This window comes from Poromitra crassiceps, assembly GCF_964638095.1.
Source record: "Poromitra crassiceps genome assembly, chromosome: 8".
Classification (NCBI taxonomy): domain Eukaryota; kingdom Metazoa; phylum Chordata; class Actinopteri; order Beryciformes; family Melamphaidae; genus Poromitra; species Poromitra crassiceps.
The window spans coordinates 51,520,619-51,541,728 of NC_139629.1; the positions used below are offsets into that span (position 1 = coordinate 51,520,619).

The 21,110-nt window shown below is 43.2% G+C and overlaps 1 protein-coding gene across 1 annotated transcript in view; it reads right to left on the reverse strand.

The window, feature by feature from the left end:
* Positions 1 to 21,110, reverse strand: part of nup210 (nucleoporin 210) — a gene marked incomplete at its 5' end in the record, with an annotated part of 59,851 nt that overhangs the window by 11,426 nt on the left and 27,315 nt on the right. Inside the window, 20 exons of the mRNA XM_083641295.1 lie at positions 83 to 197; positions 2,781 to 2,917; positions 3,815 to 4,035; positions 10,169 to 10,344; positions 11,397 to 11,571; positions 12,087 to 12,178; positions 12,538 to 12,696; positions 12,970 to 13,101; positions 13,235 to 13,315; positions 13,401 to 13,580; positions 14,062 to 14,124; positions 14,232 to 14,367; positions 14,456 to 14,583; positions 14,749 to 14,877; positions 15,097 to 15,198; positions 15,713 to 15,817; positions 17,195 to 17,301; positions 17,499 to 17,691; positions 17,924 to 18,097; positions 19,712 to 19,930. Of these exons, the coding sequence (XP_083497421.1) occupies positions 83 to 197; positions 2,781 to 2,917; positions 3,815 to 4,035; positions 10,169 to 10,344; positions 11,397 to 11,571; positions 12,087 to 12,178; positions 12,538 to 12,696; positions 12,970 to 13,101; positions 13,235 to 13,315; positions 13,401 to 13,580; positions 14,062 to 14,124; positions 14,232 to 14,367; positions 14,456 to 14,583; positions 14,749 to 14,877; positions 15,097 to 15,198; positions 15,713 to 15,817; positions 17,195 to 17,301; positions 17,499 to 17,691; positions 17,924 to 18,097; positions 19,712 to 19,930 (2,824 nt within the window). The remainder of the gene's footprint in view (positions 1 to 82; positions 198 to 2,780; positions 2,918 to 3,814; positions 4,036 to 10,168; positions 10,345 to 11,396; positions 11,572 to 12,086; positions 12,179 to 12,537; positions 12,697 to 12,969; positions 13,102 to 13,234; positions 13,316 to 13,400; positions 13,581 to 14,061; positions 14,125 to 14,231; positions 14,368 to 14,455; positions 14,584 to 14,748; positions 14,878 to 15,096; positions 15,199 to 15,712; positions 15,818 to 17,194; positions 17,302 to 17,498; positions 17,692 to 17,923; positions 18,098 to 19,711; positions 19,931 to 21,110) is intronic.

Here is a 21,110-nt window from a genome sequence, read left to right on the forward strand (position 1 = left end):
TTAGTTTTTTTTCTTTTTCTTCTTCTCAATTCTTGTTATAAATGAGAACAGGGACAGAATTCAAACAGAGTGGGTTCAGTACCTATAAGGTTGCTTCCTGCTTCTCTGGTGGTGAGCAGGACCTTTGTCTCCTTGTCATTCCTGACGGGTGCAGCCTGCGCCATAGCTGTTGTCCTTCTAGTCGCTTCCACCACTACCTGCAGGAGGACACAGACACAGAAAAGACACAAAACAAGTCAATAAAAAAGAAGGTCCAGATGTTGTGCTTTTAATCATCTGTATTTACATTTACATATCTGTACTGCACAATGACTTCTACCTAACATGGGCTCAGTAATGACTTCTACCTAACATGGGCTCAGTAATTGTTTACATCAATGGGACTGTCAGGGAAAGGAGCCATCATGAGACAACATCACTGACACCTCCGTCAATGTCTCCATTTGAATTGTGACAAATCTTTATTCGATCTTTATTTTGTGAGGACGATTGTGTCAACACCTTTTGTGTGTGAGATCAAATACTAACTGGCTCACCTGTTCAATGCTCACACACTGTTCATTGGAAATCTTCATTAAAAATAGTGCAGCGGTAGATCCGCTGCCGAGCAACACGAGGGTCGCAGGTTCGACCCCCCGTGTTACCTCCGGCTTGGTCGGTCGTCCATACAGGCACAATTGGCCGTGTCTGTGGGTGGGAAGCCGGATTAAGGGTATGTTTCCTGGTCGCTGCAATAGCGCCTCCTCTGGTCAGTCAGCCTGTTCGAGGGGAGAGGGGTTGGGGGGGGGGGACAGCGTGATCCTCCCACACGCTACGTCCTGCCGGTGAAACTCCTCACTGTCAGGTGAAAAGAAGCGGCTGGCGACTTCACATGTATCAGAGGAGGAGGCATGTGCTAGTCTACAACTCTGCCCAGATCAGCAGAGGGGGCGGAGCAATGACTGGGACAGCAGGGGTAACTGACCAAGGCCAAATCGGGAGAAAAATGGGGGGTAAATCAGAGAGGGGGGGTGGCAGTCCCAGAGCACGACTGGATACACACATTAAGCAGACACAGTGATTTAGTGAAAGGTGATGATGGATCTGCTGTGCACCTGCTGCACTGCAACACATTCTTTACCCTCGTTATGATCGAGATACGCTATGATGCACTTTCACAGCAGATCACCATCTCTGGAGAACAGTGAGCAGTACAGCGTAGAAACCAGAGAGGTGAGCATCTCTGGAGAACAGTGAGCAGTACAGTGTAGGGCTGCACGATTTATCGTATTTTCATCGTCATCGCGATATGAAAATGCGCGATGAACACATCGCAAAAGCCACGTGTTATCGCAAAAAAAACAAACGTGCAAGATACCGGCTGAATAAGTGTCCAAATGTTCATGTCATTCTGGCCAATACTCCACTTCTGTTATAACATTTCAGTCTGGAATATGGAATATCTTTCAATGATCGTTATGACTAAAAGGCTAAAAGTAATCTCATGTGTAAGAAATGACTGTTCTACATTGAAGTAAAAATATAAATACCGTAAATTCCGGACTATAAGCCGCACCTTTTTTCCCGTTTTTTGGCCTTTTTTGGCCCCTGCGGCTTATATAACGGTGTGGCTTATCTATGGATTTAAAAAAAAAAAAAAAAAAAAAAAAAAAAAATCTCTCTTTTTTAGCACTCTTTCTAACTATAAATCCTATATAACTATAATAAGTTTTAATTTCCTCTCTTGCCCTCTTTTCACCACACTGTATGACACTGTGTGCACTGTAAAAAACAACACAGGTGGTGTTGTGTTATGTTGTTTTGTTGAAATGTTAATAAATGGGAGCTTCCTCAAACAGCCATCTCAATCCCCTCTGTGCATGAACCCTTACATATGGTAATTAAACATAAAAAAAAAAAAAAAAAAAAAAAAAAACCATTAAAACACCCGCGGCTTATAGTCCGGTGCGGCTTATATAAGAAAAAAATAGTCAACTTTGCAGGTGCGGCTTATACACCGGTACGGCTTATAGTCCGGAATTTACGGTAATTAACTTTTTTTAGCTTCAAGAGTGCATTTTTGTTCGTATGACCCTCAACACAGGCTTTGAGAATCCCGTGCCACTTACTGATACGTATGCTTAAATTAACACACTCATATTGCAAAATGAATTTAGGCCCTCACTGTAATACTTCAGAAGTTGAATTTGAAGTTCAGCATTAATACATTTGTCATTTTTTGTCTTAGATTTACCTTTGTGTGTTATTGCAATATAAAACTACATAATTGAGAATCGATTCTAGACTGTGGAATCGAGAATCGTTGGAATCGAGAATCGATTCTGGAATTGGATCGTAACCCCTGGAATCGGGGGTTACGATCCATAGCTTTTTTTATTTATCGCAGGTCATATCGTCATCGCAATATTGAACAGTGTTATCGCACATCGCAGCTTTTCCTCATATCGTGCAGCCCTAGTACAGCGTAGAAATCAGAGAGGTGAGCATCTCTGGAGAACAGCGAGCAGCACAGCGTAGAAACCAGAGAGGTGAGCATCTCTGGAGAACAGGGAGCAGTACAGCGTAGAAACCAGAGAGGTGAGCATCTCTGGAGAACAGGGAGCAGTACAGCGTAGAAACCAGAGAGGTGCGCCGTTTGCATAATTCTAACGCTCAGAGCTGTTTCGTGTAGCTCATTCATCACAGCCATGACTGGAACAAATAGCTGCACATCTCAAGCTTTATCACACAGTGTCGGTGAGGCACCGCGGCTAAGATAGCAGCTGTCACAGATTGCATACCTCTCTGTAGGTTCTCAGAATACCAGGTATCTCATAGTACACAGACACTGTGCCCGAGTCTCTGGCTACGGCTGCACCAGTTTTAGGGTCCACCTGAAGCACGCCACCCGCTGAGGAGCTCCATGTACCATGAACGCCTGCAGAGGAGGGAAGAGTCATTGCAGGTGATCAACTCCAGCCAGCAAGAATGATTGTCAAAGTTACACCCCTCAGTTAAAATGACAGGGCAAGAGAAATTATTCAATTCAAATGGATATTAGATATATTGGTACTTTATCCTTCAGGGGAATTCAATAAAACGTGGAGCCAGGAAAATGTTCCAGAGATGAATCATAACAAGAACCAATCACAATTTGAAAACGTGAGTAAACATACTTGAACACACAAACATAGAATGCTGCTGCAACTTAGATGCCATTAGTAGTGTCGCTACAATGCAATGTAAAGAGGGCAACATATTTATTTATCAACTTTCATTAAAGGGCATGGTGCAGGTTGGAGACCACATCGCATTAATATGTGGAAGGGATTTGGGGGAAAAAAACTTTTTTTCAATCACACACAGAACTACCTTTTGTGATGTCACAGGGATGCAAAATAGTCACCTTTAAGTGACTATTTTGACTTCAGCCCAAAATATGAGGATTTCTGAGTGGTTTTATGTCTGCCCTGGTATCTGTCACCTTTTTTCACTCTCCATGACTTTACATCCCTGTGTCAGCCCCAGCAGAACATTCTCCTCTTGTGATGTCACTCCTGTTGTTATGTCACATGCCCATTTATAAAATGCCACCTTTTCCTCCATATTTATACCCTGGTGGCCTGTGGGGGGGGGGGGGGGATCTTTGTCTTTTTGGAGTGTTTTCACTGTAATCATGAGCCCAAAATGTCAATTCAGATTTTTTTTTAACCTGCACCATGCTCTTTAAGCATTTTCTTTCTTTTTCTGCTCTAAAACAGGTACGCTCTCATCCCTTTACATTTGGACAAAACAACATGTCAGCCGCTGTAAGAATGCGTAGAGGCCCTCTCACCGTCTGGGCTAACAAACTGGGCAGTGAAGCAGACCACATCTCCCACCACCAGTCTGTGGGCTTCCTCTGGCTGGATGGCATGCTCCACAGGCAGGGGCAGGTAGTCTGCCACACTGGCCTGCTCCTGGTCCCTCACTGCCAGCAGGGTGAGGCCCACGTTCACCGTCCTCACAGTCACAGTGTTGTTATCAGGCCCCTGGCCCAACTGCACCAGGTCATCTCTGCAGCACAGAGGAGAGCAGGGATACAGGTTAACCCATTGATACCTGATGCAGCATTTATGTGTGTAGCCCTTTAAGACTCTTAAAGGTAGGGGTGCACCGATCACGTTTTTTGCCACCGATCACCGATTGCCTATGGGAAATATCTGCCCAACCGATCATCGACCGATCACCGATATACTGTATAAACTCCTCAAAAAAGTTTGGAAACGTTATTTCGGTCGATTATTTCTCCCCTTTAATAATACCAATTGGTATTGTATTTTATATCGTTGGAAAGCCTGATTAGTGATTTTTTTTTTACTTTTTTTTTAATATAAAGAAATATCGGCAATCAGCAAGAAATATCGGCAATCAGCCGATCGCATATTTGAGGTCAAAATCGGCCGATACAGATTGCGTGCCAATCGATCTGTGCACCCCTACTTAAAGGGATCCACACACAAATGAGGGATATACACGCAAATGCTGCATCAGGTATCAATGGGTTAAGTAATAACATTGAATTGGAAGTTATTTTGGCACATATGACACTAGGGCAATACAAAGATATTATATATTTCATAGAATATTGTTTTGTCTGGCACTTTATGTCATAGTGCAGTCATTCATTGCTGCCTGAGAAAGAGCACCGACTCAAAATGTGTTGCCAAGTGTGCATTAAGGCAGTGATAAGTGTTACTAACACAATCTTTGCTCTGTTAAGCTTGAATACATTCTGACTTTCTACATTAGAAGTGGTTTTCCTTCGCTCATTATTTTTCATTGTTTTCCACCTTTTTACATTTTACCCGCTGCAGCAGTTCTACATCACTTTTTATTTATTTGTTTTTATTTTACCTTTATTTGACCAGGTAGTCACTTGAGATCAGTGATCTCTTTTTCGAGCAAGACCTGGCCAAAATGGCAGCACTTAAAAACAATAAATTTTAGGGGTGCACCGATCACGTTTTTTGCCACCGATCGCCTATGGGAAATATCTGCCCAACCGATCACCGATATACTGTATAAACTCCTCAAAAAAGTTTGGAAACATTATTTCGGTCGATTATTTCTCCCCTTTAATAATACCAATTGGTATTGTATTTTATATCATTGGAAAGCCTGATTAGTGATAGGGCTTTTTATTTATAAAAAAAAAAAAAAAAAAATTAAAAATAAAGAAATATCGGCAATCAGCAAGAAATATCGGCAATCAGCCGATCGCATATTTGAGGTCAAAATCGGCCGATACAGATTGCGTGCCGATCAATCTGTGCACCCCTAATACATTTAGTTTCCCCCCCGAATACATCGAATACATCTGTTTTTTCCACGGCACTGGACCAGCGGTCCCGCCGGGGTCATAAGATGGAAAAGTCAGGACAGTCAGTCACTCAGCCATTCATGGTCGTTTAGTGAGTTTGGTGGGAAAATGGCCGTAGCTCGGGATAGGAAGGTGGTAGAGAGTCAGGATTCAAGGGGTGGGTAGGAGTAGTAGTGGCTAGGGGGATATAGGTGGTGTTTTTTCTTCTTTTTTTGGGGTGTGGGGGGGCTGCAGGTGAGGGAAATGGCTAAGGGAAAAGCGCTGTGGTCTAAGAGGTTTGTGCTTGTTGCCAACTACAATCCAACCACTCTGACCAAGCTGAGCCAGACTGCTCCCCCCTCAAATGCCACTACATGGCCTAATCACAGACCAGCCATTTGAGTCCTGAGACCATCAGCCCCTTACTACTGTGATGTGATCTGATGTGATGTGGACACTTTCCCCCTCAAACGCTCTGTCAGCAGCTGGAGAACAAGGTAGCAGAATCGATTGATTGTGTGGGTGAATGAGGGAGTCCCTCATCCTCCCTGCCCCACACACCCCCATTCATTTAGCTCACTCAGGTGGAAACAACTCAGGAGCAGCCCAGTAGATTAATGCTGTGAACTCCAAGCACAGGCTGCCACTAAACCCTGCTGTGACCTCCACGAGTGCACATGTACTGCACAGATGTTAACACACACAGGCTCTGTGTGTGTTTAGGAATTGTATACTGGCTAGGTACACACACACACACACACACACACACACACACACACATATATATATATATACACACACATATATATATATGCGGGATGTATGCGTATATATACTGTATATATTATATATATATATATATATATATATACACACACATATATACATACATATATATATTATATATACACATATATATATACACATCATATATATATACACATCATATATATATATATATATATATATATATATATATATATATTAGGGATGGGCATCGAATTTCGAATTTTCGAATAATCGTTGTTATTATCAAGGTCGACTTTTATTATTGAAATTCGAAAAAAAAAAAAAAAAAAAAAAAAAAAAAAAATTTGAGTGAAATGTTGCATTGTCTCCCCTGATTCTAAGTATAGTCAAATCGCTTGGTTTGAGCAAGTAAAACAATTTTTATAAGCATTTTAAGCAAGGTTTATGGAAAAATGAATGGCGGATGAAATCCCATGAAGAGGGAGAGGGGGTGACTTTGGCACCCCTTTGGCACTCAGACCTGAGCCTACTAAATATTTAATGAACCACTCATGATTGTCAAAACTGTTTTTTATTTTCGAAAATGTCAATGTCATGTAACATGTTCTTTACTTCAGTGGTGCAATGCTTGTTTGAGCTAAAAATCCACAGCAGAAGCTTTTTTATATTAATTAATAAAGCCGTAGACTTAGAATCAGGGGAGACAATGCAACATTTCACTCACACAAAAAAAAAAAAAAAAAATTTTTACATTTTTTTATTTATTTTCGAAATTCGAATTAAATTCGAATTTGGCCAGCGAATTTCGAATAGTGTTTTTGCTAGAAATGCCCATCCCTAATATATATACATACATACTGTATATATATACCGTAAATTCCGGACTATAAGCCGCGGCTTTTTTCCCGTTTTTTGGCCCCTGCGGCTTATATAACGGTGCGTCTTATCTATGGATTTTTTCAGAAAAAAAAAAAAAAAAAAAAAAAAATCTCTCTTTTTTAGCACTCTTTCTAACTATAAATCCACTTCTGTTTTAATTTCCTCTCTTGCCCTCTTTTCACCACACCGCGGACACTGTGTGCACTGTAAAAATAAACAACGGTGGTGTTGTGTTATGTTGTTTTGTTGAAATGTTACGGTAATACGGTAAATGGGAGCTTCCTCAAACAGCCATCTCTTTCCCGACAATCCCCTCTGTGCGTGACCACTTACATATGGTAATTACGGTAAGCAAACGGCCACAAGCCCATCAACTCCCTCCCCCGACTACCAGGAGAAAATCACAAACTTCGGCGAATTCACACAAAGGAAGATCAAGGAATATTCCATCGAACCGGAGCAGATCATAAATATGGATGAAGTGCCTTTGACGTTCGACCTGCCACTCACTCGGACTGTTAACAAGAAGCGCCCTGGAGGATTCTTTCACCAAAAAAAAGCTTTGCTCGTTCTCGACAGCATGAGAACGAGCAGTAGATGATCATGAGGTGGTTTTTCAGACGTGTCGATATAGCAGTTTATCGCAAAAGTGTAATGGAAACACATTTTTCGCATTTGCACGTCATGTGACCCATATTATCCCTTGGAAAAGGAGCGGAAAATAAGTTTGGTAAGTAAGGTTCGATAGCCGTGTCAAAACCTCCGCAGCAAGTGGAAAACTTTGAAGCAACGCTACCTAGCAGAAAGACGAGTGTTGTGCAAAAGCGTAGCCGGGCAAATTAGATAATGTTTAATGGCAGAAATCGGTCCATGGTGACAGCAGGCTGCCTGTGTGCGCGCATTTGGCACAGCGGCGAGATGAGAGGATGAAAAGCACACACTGGTGCGGTGGTGCTGTCTGAAGTGAATACAGTGACTGTGAGTAGGCTAATACATTGCACACGTTTCAGGTGCAATTATAGAACCAAATCAGCCTTTTCCCCCCTCCATCTCTAAATCGGACCAGTTGTAGGCTATTAGGCTACCTTTTTTCCTCTGCCTGTCGCGCTGACTGCATTCACGCAGCCAGCAACATTTTGCGACTCATTTTCTTTTGAATTGATAATCAGGCTCGTTTATATGCATTGTAACTTCATGTTGGGATTTCCATTGACCATTGGTTGGATTTGAGCATGCAGGGGACGGGATATGGGGCAGATCCCCGTGCGTAATCACTGTGGCAGCTGCTGCAACGGGGAATCACTCAAACGCAACTTCAATGGAAACGCCTACAAGTCGCAATTGTACATTGTCGAAGTTGTAGAAATATCGCAATTCTTTTGCGAAAAACTGTAATGGAAACACAGCTATAGATGAAGAGGAGTTCGTTGGTTTTGAGTGACAATGAAGGAGAGAGGAGAGTGGTTGACGAAGCCACCCTGAACCTGTTCGTTTCCGACACTGAAGATGAGGACTTTGGTGGTTTCAGTACGCAGGAAGAAGAGGAAGACGAGCATTAGTGACTTGACTTCTCTGGTTACAGGTTTGCTGCACATATAGCCTATTGTTGTGTGATTTTGTCTGGGGATTAGTGACCTGACTTTTGTTTTGTTTTGTTGAAATGTTAATAAATGGGAGCTTCCCCAAACAGCCATCGCTTTCCCGACATTCCTCTCTGTGCACGAACCCTTTCATATGGTAATTAAACATCAAAACACCCGCGGCTTATAGACCGGTGCGGCTTATAGAAGAAAAAAATAGTCAATTTTGGTCCCGCGGCTTATACACCGGTGCGTCTTATAGTCCGGAATTTACGGTACACATATACACACATATATATTGTATATATATATACATATATATATTATATAATAGACATACCTTGTGTGGATCAATATCATAAAAATACACCACATAAGGTACATTAAAATTGAAATCCAAAAATCAATATGTTGTTGAGATTCTCCATTTTACCGTGTTTACTTTGCAACAAGGCCTGGAGGACTTTGTTGAATAAATGCATCCTAACTGACCCTAGCACCAAATTCAATGTTCTGTTCTGCTTGTAGAGGGGGAATAGTTTGTGTGTTTTGTGTGTGAATAGTTTGTGTGTTTTGTGTGTGTGAATAGTTTGTGTGTGTGTGAATAGTTTGTGTGTGTGTCATTATTTGTCTGGTGGAATAAATAAGTGTGAGACATGAGTTCATGCAAGGTTGCGTGAGGTTGCACAAACAAAGCACTCAAGAGAAGCCTTGGTACTCCCGCTATATAAATAGAGAGCAGAGAACAGTAACATAATGGCTTTGCAGCCTTGAGGCACGAAGCAAATTGCAATAATCATCCCTCCTCTGTCCCGTCATACTGGAAGGTAACTTTCTTTTTTCTTCCATTTTTTCCAGATTTCCCCCCCCATTTTCTCCCGAGTTGTATTTAGCCAATTTATCCCCATGCTGCCCCCAGTCACTGCTCCACCCTCTGCCGATCTGGGAAGAGCCGAGACTAGCACCATGCTTCCTCCGACACATGCGCCAGCAGGACGTAGCACGTGGGAGTATCACGCTATTCCCACCAGTTCCCTTCCGCGCCGACCAGGCGCCCCGACTGACCAGAGGAGGCGCTAGTGCAGTGACCAGGACACATACCCCCCAATCCGGCTTCCCACCCTCAGGCACAGCCAATCATGCCTGTATGGACTCCCGACCAAGCCGGAGGGAACACAGGGGTGCGAACCTGCGACCCTCGTGTTGGTAGGCAGGGAATCTACCGCTACACTACCCGGACGCCCTGGAAGATAACTTTCAAACATGGAATCCCTATATCGGAGGAACACATTTGTGTGATATTTGGGTCAGTGTACTCAATAACGGAGACTTAAGGTCCTTACACATCAGGCGCGTTTTTTTCACGCGATTAATTCCCACGTCAATAATATTTTCTGAACCTATATCAGTCAATGCAACCGTGCATACCAACGGCGATGTTTCGCTGAGCGTTATTGCGGCGTTTATTTTTTCGGACCACGGTCGATTTTTCAGAAATTCGCTTCCGACGTGTACACATCTGTTGCTGTGATTGACAGGTGGGTCAAAACTCGCATCGCAATTTTGTCCCGTTTATTCGCATCGCTCTTGGTGTGTAACAGCCTTTACACTTCACAGCTAAGGAGAAGTGTGTAATGACCTGTTGATGGAGAAGGTAAGGAGAGAGTTGGAGCTGTGCAGGGCCTCTCCGGTGTTGGCATGGAAGTGGACGGTGAAGGTGAGCACCATGCCCAGCGGGATGGCTGACAGGGTCTCTCTGTTGGAGGTGTGGAGAGCTGGACTGGTACTGAAGCGCACATAGGAAACAGGGACCACCTGAGGAATCAAGGGAACAATCAACATCATCAAGGGAACAACCAACATCATCAAGGGAACAACCAACATCATCAAGGGAACAACCAACATCATCAAGGGAACAACCAACATCAAGGGAACAACCAACATCATCAAGGGAACAACCAACATCAAGGGAACAACCAACATCATCAAGGGAACAACCAACATCAAGGGAACAACCAACATCATCAAGGGAACAACCAACATCAAGGGAACAACCAACATCATCAAGGGAACAACCAACATCATCAAGGGAACAACCAACATCATCAAGGGAACAACCAACATCATCAAAGGAACCAACATCATCAAGGGAACAACCAACATCAAGGGAACAACCAACATCATCAAGGGAACAACCAACATCATCAAGGGAACAACCAACATCATCAAAGGAACAACCAACATCATCAAGGGAACAACCAACATCATCAAGGGAACAACCAACATCATCAAGGGAACAACCAACATCATCAAAGGAACAACCAACATCATCAAGGGAACAACCAACATCATCAAAGGAACAACCAACATCATCAAGGGAACAACCAACATCATCAAGGGAACAACCAACATCATCAAGGGAACAACCAACATCATCACTGGCAAAAGAACTGGAGTTGGTCCCCGGGCGCTGCACAGTGGCTGCCCACTGCTCCTAGTTCTAGGAAGGTTCCTAGTAGAGGATGGGTCAAATGCAGAGGATGAATTTCCCCAAGAGGATAAATAAAGGATAACTTAACTTAACTATCAAGGGAACAACCAACATCATCAAGGGAACAACCAACATCATGCCCAACATCTCCAGGGCCGATGTCAGCTGCCATGACGAGGATTGTTAATGATTATGGAGTGCCTCAATGCAGCCCACTGAGCATTCACCAGCATGATGGAGCTTATTTCACTAATAGATGCTGGAGTTCATCGAGATGGATTTCACCGCCGACAACCTCCAGAGGAAACGGGCTTTTAAAACAAAACTAAAAATATCAAGCCTTTTTTTTTTTTTTTACAGGTTCTATCAAACTGACCTTGACAGCTAGGATGAGAGTTTGATTGACACCAAAGGTCTCCTGTGAGGTGAGCAGCAGGGAGGAGGAGCCGGTGAGGGAGCCAGACGAGAGCAGGCCTTTATCATCCACCTGAGCGATAACAGCCTGGTCAGGGCAGTCCAGCACCTGGTAGGCCAGGGCACCCACACCGTCCCTATTGAGACACCATGGGGAACATAAAACCACATTTTTTCTCTAATGAAATGTGGATGAGAGAAGGTTGTCTACTTAAAGTACCCTACATGTAATGCACATGCAGGGAGACTACAGAGTTTCTAGTAGGCATATGGCAGAATTAGTCACTGTGCCAGTACTTAGAATAACTCACCCGTTAGTTTGGAGTCTGAGGACTGAGTTTAGAATAAACTCACCTGTTAGTTTGGAGTCTGAGGACTGAGTTTAGAATAAACTCACCTGTTAGTTTGGAGTCTGAGGATTGAGTTTAGAATAACTCACCTGTTAGTTTGGAGTCTGAGGACTGAGTTTAGAATAAACTCACCTGTTAGTTTGGAGTCTGATGACTGAGTTCAGAATAAACTCACCTGTTAGTTTGGAGTCTGAGGATTGAGTTTAGAATAACTCACCTGTTAGTTTGGAGTCTGAGGACTGAGTTTAGAATAACTCACCTGTTAGTTTGGAGTCTGAGGACTGAGTTTAGAATAAACTCACCTGTTAGTTTGGAGTCTGAGGACAGAGTTTGGAGCCATCAGTATCTCCTCAGCCTCTACTTCAGGATTAAGCATGTGCAGCTTGTCATAGACCTTGATCAAAGGAAAAAGTCAAAACTCCAATTATTATTATAATCCTTTGATGTTTGAGGTTATAGTTGAAGCAGTTTGAAGCTGGTGCATTCAAACTGAACTCAAACTCATCTGCAGTCTTATCACTTTTCAAAATTAACAATTTCAGAAATCCCAGTGGTCAGCAACTTCACAACTTATTTGCCTTTTAACAATTCATCAGTTTGCTGGAGACCTCCAGTGGCCTCCAGACCCCACGTTGAGTGGTTTTATAGGTCCATATCACATTGGTGTTCTAGACACACAGACGAGGAGTTTACAGCTGTGTTCAGGTGTAAGCCCAGAGAAAGAGAGAGAACACAATAAACACAGCGCTGTACCTGGACCTGGATCTCATCACTGAGCTCCCGCAGGTTCCCCTCCAGCTGCCCGGCCTTGGGGTCAGTGGCCCTGAGCACCACCTTCAGCCCAGTCCGCCCTCTGGTTCTTCCAGTCACGCTCATGGCAAAGTTATGCTGTGAGTGGAGCTGCACGTTCGCCTGAAGGAGACAGCCACCATTAATAGCCGTAGTAAATCAAATAAAAGGCAGCGGCGACAGGGCAGCAGAGACGAGGCAGATGCTGATTTTTTATCAGACTGTGTTGCAGAGAGAGCACATCTTTTTTATGCCCTAAATAAGTCAAAACTGATAAATACTGATAAATAAAAAAAGGGGGGATTCAGGGGACAAGTGGAAGTCAAGAATAGGAAGGACTTAACAGGATGTGTAAGTAGAGCATGGACAGCATGGATCTTGTAGAGGACATTTCACCTCAGCGTGACGTGACTGGACATCCACGATGTCTCTCTTGGTGGTGGACCAGTGGAAGGTGAGGCCAGGGAGAGCATTTCCGAAGGAGAAGGGTGTCTGGCTGTTGGTCAGACCCATCACATATACAGGCATCTAGAACAAGACACATCAAGGGAATCAGTGAGAAGGAGATCTTCCATAGGGAGCACTGAATACAGAAATCTGATTGTATGATGCTGCTCAAATTTGGGGATATTTCTTTACACCGTTCGACAAACGATCCTACCTGCGCCCCCGTCTTCATCCTTGTGATGGGGGCTCGGATTCGAATGGCTCTCAATTGCACAACTTCAACTTCTACTTGATCCTAAAGACATGGAAAATAAGCTCAGTTATCATCTGTAAAAGCTGAGCGAGCCCACAAGCAATTCAACATGATCCTGTAGGTTTACCTGAGAGATGACCACTAGCTTCCCGGTCTCAGCGTCCACAGCTTGGACCAGTCCGGTCACGGTGACATTGCCAATATCAATACCCCGGACATGTCCCACGCCATTAACAGAAGCTATCTCCGCATTAGCCATAGAGAAGAGGATATTGGACTGAGGCTGAGGGCCGCCCTCAGATGTGATCTACAAAATGACAGCAGCCATGAAAAGGGGAGGGAGAGATTGGAAAAGTGAGGGATGGAATAAGATGAGACATATGGCAGAGTATTAGTCTCACATGACTGCTCTTGAGGACACTGATGGTTTATTCATTAGCCCTTATCAATGTACGGTCTTGATCATAATTTGCTAAAAGCAAATTACACTTTGTGTGTTCAACTATTCAAGATGAGAGAAATGAGATCCAACACAAATGATGTGCAGTGTATGTATTATTACGGAGTTTAATGTTCGGCTATTAGCAAGCTTGGTAGATAGATGATACAGTAAGTGTTTCCTAATTGGAGCATGGGCTGAGGAGGCGAGCTGAAGGCCAGCTGGGTGTTTAAGCCATGTGGCCTGTTAACATCCTCTTCCAGGAGAGTCCTGGCAGAGGAGTGGGAAGGAGCTGAGACCAGCTGTTTGTTTCCAGACTACTGAGTCCAAGCATTGATTCCAAACAAACCTGCATCATCGCACCAATTAACAAAGTCATTTTCCTCGGGATGAGTTTGAATGGCGGAAACACCTGGAAAGGAAAAAAGAAAGAAGTTTAAAAAAAATAAAAAATAAACAATATAAATATTGATGTCAAAATGTGGACGGATACTTTCAAAGCTAACGGAAACGTTATACCTCTATTTGCTGAGGAGCGGATGCTATTTTCCTCCCATTTTTATCCACAACAACAGCTGACAGTGTGGTCTGCCCAATGGAGAGACCTTTCACGAGGAAAATGGCGGTATCTTTTTCTGAGGGGTCGGCCAACGCTCTGCAGAGAAGAGAGAGACAATCAGAAATGTACATGAAACCTTGCATGTTTGGATAATAATACAATAATAATTTCCCAGACGACTTACTGGAGAGAGACGATTGCCGAAGCTGCCTTCAGTTTCAGATTCATGACATGGAAATAACGGGCTGGGAAGGGCCTCTTATTATCATCCAGCACTCGGACATGAGCCCTCACAGATTTACCGATCTCCACCTGAAAGACAGAGAAATGATGTCCATCATCAGGGGAAAGAATCCGTTTGAATCACAAGCATGGCCAACAAGGGTTTGACTGCTAAAACACCATTCAGGCATTTCAGGAATGTGTGGTAGTGATAAGAGGGATCATCTAGTCAACATTGTGGGACTGTAAACTGACCTTGTCAACCACTCTCACATAAACCTCCAGGATGTCTGAGATGTGCACCGTGGCCTGGACGGGAGCTGGGAACGCCAGACAGAGGTCATGAACCATCACCTTCACCACCCCTGGTTGGACTGGAACCACCTGGCGACACAAAGCAAATCAAAGGTGATATTTTCCATTGGACAAAATGTGTTTTCTGGTTTGTCAGTATGCATCTCTGCATTGGTTATTTATTTTTAAGCGCACATTATTCCATTATCCAAGTGCCGAAAATCAACAGAAGATTTCTTGAGAATAATATAGTGTGTTGTTGTTCAATAATATGATTGTGTTTACAGTCCAGAGAGAGAGCCTCCTCACCTGAGCTGTTCCTTTGGCTTCCTGGAAGACCACGTCTGCGATCCCTTTAACGCTGGTATTGACAAAGAAATGGCCTGAACCCTCTCGCAGGGCCAGGTCTGCCTGCAGGACCAAGTAGATTACACACACAAACCTCGTGAAAATGACAATCACAAATGATATCGCGTTTTGCTCAGCTAGCCATTCATAATATTAATTCACTTGTGACATCAAAGGGGACTCCTGACCACACTCAGACATTATAATCCTCTTTAACAGGTCACTAGGTGCTATTTAACCTCCACACCTGCCCAACACTCCTATATCACACAGGACTAGAAGAGGGAGGCCCACAGAGGGAAACGTACATAAAGCAGTCTGAAATAGAACTACAAAACTTGAGGTTGCAATCCCCTGAATATTGCAACTCAAAACTAAGCCCATGTAATGAAATGTACCCCTATTTATTTGTTTTGAGACAGTACAATTAATTAAATAGTATCTCTTAATGACAAATTGTCAAAATCAGTTACACCAGTTAATGCCATGAAGAGAGTGTCACCGTATTCTGCTAGAGCCAACCTTGGGAGTTTAAATCGATAAACCAATAATATGTTGAGTCAAATATGTGTCTTACCCGCACGTCTGGGTGGTTGTATATGGTGACCGTATCGGGACTAACTGTCACGTCTTCGACCAATAGGAGCTCCAGAGTGGCTGAGACAGGAGTCATGGGTTCATACTGTCCGCCAAGAGGAATAGATGAAAAAGAACGGGTGCTATAGTTACCATAGTAAATATTATGCCAACAGACAATATGCTGGTATCGCCCTATTAGGAGCCTGGAAAGTGAAAATGAGAAAAGGTTGAAGCATGAATAGATGAAAAGCAGTCACAGCACACTGACATGCAGTTACTGTGTCAGTTTAGGACACTGCATCATGGTGTGAATTGGTTGGTTAAATTTGTGTCAAGATTGAGCCTGAGGTGAGATGGGATAGATTACCATTCATATTTTCTTTTCCCTTCTCGTTACCATTTTCATCATGATTGTTATTGACCAAATGAAAAGAAAGGGGGTTCCACCGTGCTTCAGCTTGTAGGCAGGTCGGGTGCCTCACAGAACACACCAGCTGTGGAGCAACACGGACTGTTAACACCTTTTAATAAGGTGCAGGAATCACACTAAGGTTTGGACGTGCAACACATCTTCATCAGAGTCAATGTCAGACAGAGGCAGTGGTGTCATGTAAAGACTGTCAGAGAATCATCAATAGGTGAGTGAAAGGGGGCGGGGCAGTACATTCAATTAGCCAATGTCTGTACTCTACTGTGCCAATAATGAGGTGGGAGAATTCCACATGGGGGAAGACGCAATTGTATTTGTTCTTCCGGTTCAGCGTTAGCCGGCCGGTAAACATCGATAAACTGTAAACTATGAATGAAGTTTGGCAACATTCAGAAGCTACACTGTGACCAACTTCAGTTACATGTTATCGTTACTGCTGCGAGGAACGATGGCTGTACCCGGTCGGCATAATGTTAGTTACAAAAGCACGTCGACAGTGTTTTCTCACTGCCAGTAGGGGTTGACAAGAATACTAGCTAGTCCGACTGGTCCGACCGGTCACACAGCCAGCGCTCCTCGCTGCTCGTTAAAAATGTCCAAATAGGCGTTATTCTGATCAACCGGTCACATATTTGGAATGTTACGTTCTCACCCGAAAAAATATTAAAACTTTATAACAGTTTGGGGTTTTTTTTTGCTTGAAAACAGCTTTTTGGCAAGTCTAAGAAAGATAAAGGTAGGAGTAATCTACTTCCGGGTCTAAAACGGAATAACGATGACAAAATGATGTATGCAGAAGTGTCCTGATAAGGTGAATGTGACACCACTGCCTCTATGTGACAGTGACTGATGAAGATGTATTGTATATCGAAACGTTTCACCTTCATAAAAGGCATTAACAGTCTGTGTTGCTCCAGCACGGTGACTTCTTCTGTGATGACAGGCTTTGGTTAGAGACCATTTCACTCAGCAGCTTGGGGTTTTTAGGAGGAAGTGACAAACGGACACTAGGGGGCCTTCCTGTAGTTGAGCCTTTTGTTCTTGTCTTACCGGGCTGAGAACCGGTGCTGCGGTCAGATGTGGGACCTGGTAGCCCAGAGCCGTCACTGTAATGGCTGTAATCCCAGTCTGATGATGGACAAGAACAGTCTGACGTCCTGCCACAGATGACAAAAAAGGTGTTATTAAACAAAAGTCATAATCAACTTAAGTTCCCAGAGAGAGTTGAGCAGATAGAGTCCCGCTCGCTACTTTCTGTCTAATCTAAACAAAGAATACAATCACTGAAGGTGACCCTCCTTAAAACACACACCACACAAACACACTAAGAACAAAGTGATGTCACAGGTGTTACCGTGAAGTTTCATCTGTTTGTTGCTGTCCTCTAACAGCTCAAGCTCCATGGGCATGGTGGGTTCAATACTGGCGAGGGACACCATGGTGGACTCCCACACCGTGCTGAGAGAGCTGAAGTTGTCAAACTTCCTTCCTTGCCGATCGAACGCAGCCAGGCTCAAGACGGGGTTACGGTAATTTGAAACGGGCACCTGGAGAATGATGTACTTCATATGAGTTCATGTTCAAAAGCACAATGTGCATAACAACAGTATTTTACAAACTGTAAAATATAAAATACCACTTTCTTCAGAGGTTTACAGTTGGGTGAACAGTTGGGGACAAATTTAAGTAAATAATGTTGACCAAATTGTGCCATATAAAATAAAATGTGTGCAGCTGAACATAGCATGTGAAAGCTTGTCATGTGAAGAGAACACACACCACTTGTTTGTTTTGCTGCAGTAGCGGGCAGGTCAGGTCTAGCTGTGGGCTGGTGTACACTGGGACCAAGGTGAGGCGAGACGGAGGAGCGCAGACAAACTTGACTACTGCCGGCTCCACAGCAGGGTAGGGATTGGTCAGACTGGCCTTGTTCCCCACAGTCACCTCCAATACCTGAAAAAATAGATTGTGATCGTCTGTAAAAAAACTAATGGGAACGGGAACCAACAGAATGAGAAGGTAATATAAGAATGATTGTTTGGGCCGTGACAGTGAACATACATTATTTGTCTAACGCCATCATTTCCCCTCAGGGATGAATAAAGTACCCAACCTAAATGCCAGAGAATATAAACATGCAAATATCTGTATTTTATTACATCTTCTTACAATCTTCTTGAGGTTTGGCATTTTTACCGTTTGGTATTTAGATAACAGAAACTATTGTCAAAATATATCAAAATATGAATCTGGTATTACAGAACAGCACAGTTCTCCATACTTCAGACAGCAATGTGCACAAGATGATAAGTTTACGTTTCTAGCTGAATTACTGGAGCATCACCATGATGTAGTACAAACACCAGAGGATCCTGTAGTAGACTCATTGGGAATACAAATTAGCTACCGGTATATATATTTATTATTAGTTATTCTGAAGGTACAACTAGGGCTGGGTATTGGCAAGGACTTCACGATAGGATACGTATCACGATACATGGGTCACGATACGATTGTATCACGATACATTGAGATACAATACATATTGCGATATATTGCAATACTCTGAAAATTACTGAAAATTAAAAAATAGAACTAGAAATACAACACAATGTGTACCACCTAGGTAGTGTAACAATATGTACATCACTTTATATAGACCAAATCACCGTGACGTCACCATGTAAACAAATTTACTTCCGGGTACCACTTGGGGAAGGCGGCAGGTTTAAATGTGCGTGTTGTCAAATAAATGCTGTCAAACCCTCTCGCTGTTTTCGGCCGACTACTTTCAATTTAAATGGTTAAACGGTTGGTAAACATGCTTGTCCGACGTATTTAGCCTAGCCTTTCTTCTGTGTTTGTTTGATGTAGTGTTAGCTAGCTAATAACGTTTGTTTGTCTGTCAAACTCGCTGTTTTTTTTGCAGACTTGTTAACGTTACAGACAGAGCTACTAACCTCGCGTCTCCAGGCTCTTCTCGGCGAGAAAGAGCTACTGACGCCACGTTAATTTAATTTAGCTTCAAGTCTACTCTGGTCTGGTCCAACAGGTAAATTAGCTAGTCTGGTCTCCACTAACGTTAGTGAAAGTGTTGTTATGAATGATATTAAACAACAACACAACACGGACGAACCATTTTTGTCTTCTTTGTCTGTTTTTGTCTTCAACACGTCAGTTTGTGCCGTCCACCGCCATTATAATGTGTGGACCTCAGGGGTACCCGGAAGTAAATGTAAACATCCCGCTGATTTGGTCTATGGACAACTTAGTGTACAAATGTAGTCAAAACTACTGAGTGTTGAGTGTGTTACTGAACGCACTGAAATAAAAAGTATTCTTATTGTGTCACTGACCACACAGCTGTGCAAAAAAAATCGATATGGCGATATATCACGATATTTTTCAAAAATATCGATACAGTATCGTGGAAAAAAGTATCGCGATATATTGCCCTAACGATTTTATTGCACAGCCCTAGGTACAACATTAGTATGTTATGAAAACTAAACCTTACTATTCTTGAGTTTGTGGCATGAATGTTAAGTAGAAAGGGTGAGATGTCACCTGCTCTCCCAGGGCCTTGCAGGTGGCTCTGACCCAGTGTTGGTTGTAGCTGTGAGATGAAGGACCGGTGAGAGCCAGGCTGACGCCGCTTTCATCCTCGGCCTTCAAGCTGCGGAAGAACTTGGATGGCTCCAGAACCCAGGGCTTCGGGCCGCCCTCGAAAAGCATGTCTTTAGATGAGCCCAGAGTCACCAAGGCCACAGATACCGGGTCAACCGCCTGCCAAACACAGTTCATACAGAACCTTGAGTGAGAGGGGGTTTAACATTAGAGAGGCCATAAGAAACAGTCACAAAGCTGAGCTGTCAACTGAAGAGGGGTAAGTGTAGTTATAATTACCTAGAACAATTGGTTGGAAATTTAATAACAGATTGTACAGACAGTGGGTCTAGACAACTCAGAGGAACATTCAGAAACCTGCAGAATTTCAATAAAATATACCATTTAAAATGTCAAAGCAGACCTAACTTTACATCAGCTTGACCAGTGTTAAGAGGAAATAAGTCAGATGGACAAACCGTCTTTATTGTTACACGACAACCCAACACACACATGCTGCCAGCCACACACACACACACACACACACACACACACACACACACACACACACACACACACACACACACACACACACACACACACACACACACACACACACACACACACACACACACACACACACACACACACACACACACACACACACACACACACACGCTGATGGTGGCCGGTGAAATACAGTCTCTGCTTTTTAACCCATCCAGGCTTGTCCTTCCTCCAGGGGACCTTCTAGCTGTGAGGCGACAGCACTACCACTGTGCCACCGTTCAGCAGAAATACACAGTATTACACAGCAAAGAAATAAAATAGGGTCAATCTATCGCTGCCAGGGAAGATCAAGTGAAGAAACATGATCAAAAAGGCTGCAATATTTACTATTATATCCCAGAATAAAACGGCAGCCTACTAAGCAGTGCATCAAACAGCATCTTATTCTGCTGCTAAGCTAAACGTAGCGAGGAGGAACACCACAGCTATGTAGTGTAGGAGGAGGCAGGAGGAGGAACACCACAGCTATGTAATGTAGGAGGAGGCAGGAGGAGGAACACCACAGCTATTAGGGGTGCTCCAAAAAATCGATTCTGAAAGGATCGCGATTCTTAATGCCACGATTCCTGGATCGATTCCAAACTCCCAAGAATCGATTCTTAAAATTGTAAAAAAAAAAAAAAAAAAAAAAAGATTTTTACAGTGCACCTGAACGCAACATGGAAGATACCGGCTGAATAAGTGTCCAAATGTTCATGTCATTTGTGAACTCTGGTTAATGTATTCCCCCCAAAACCTATAAATCCTTCTCAAAGTCTACAGATCCCCCCCAGCCTATAAATCCATCTTA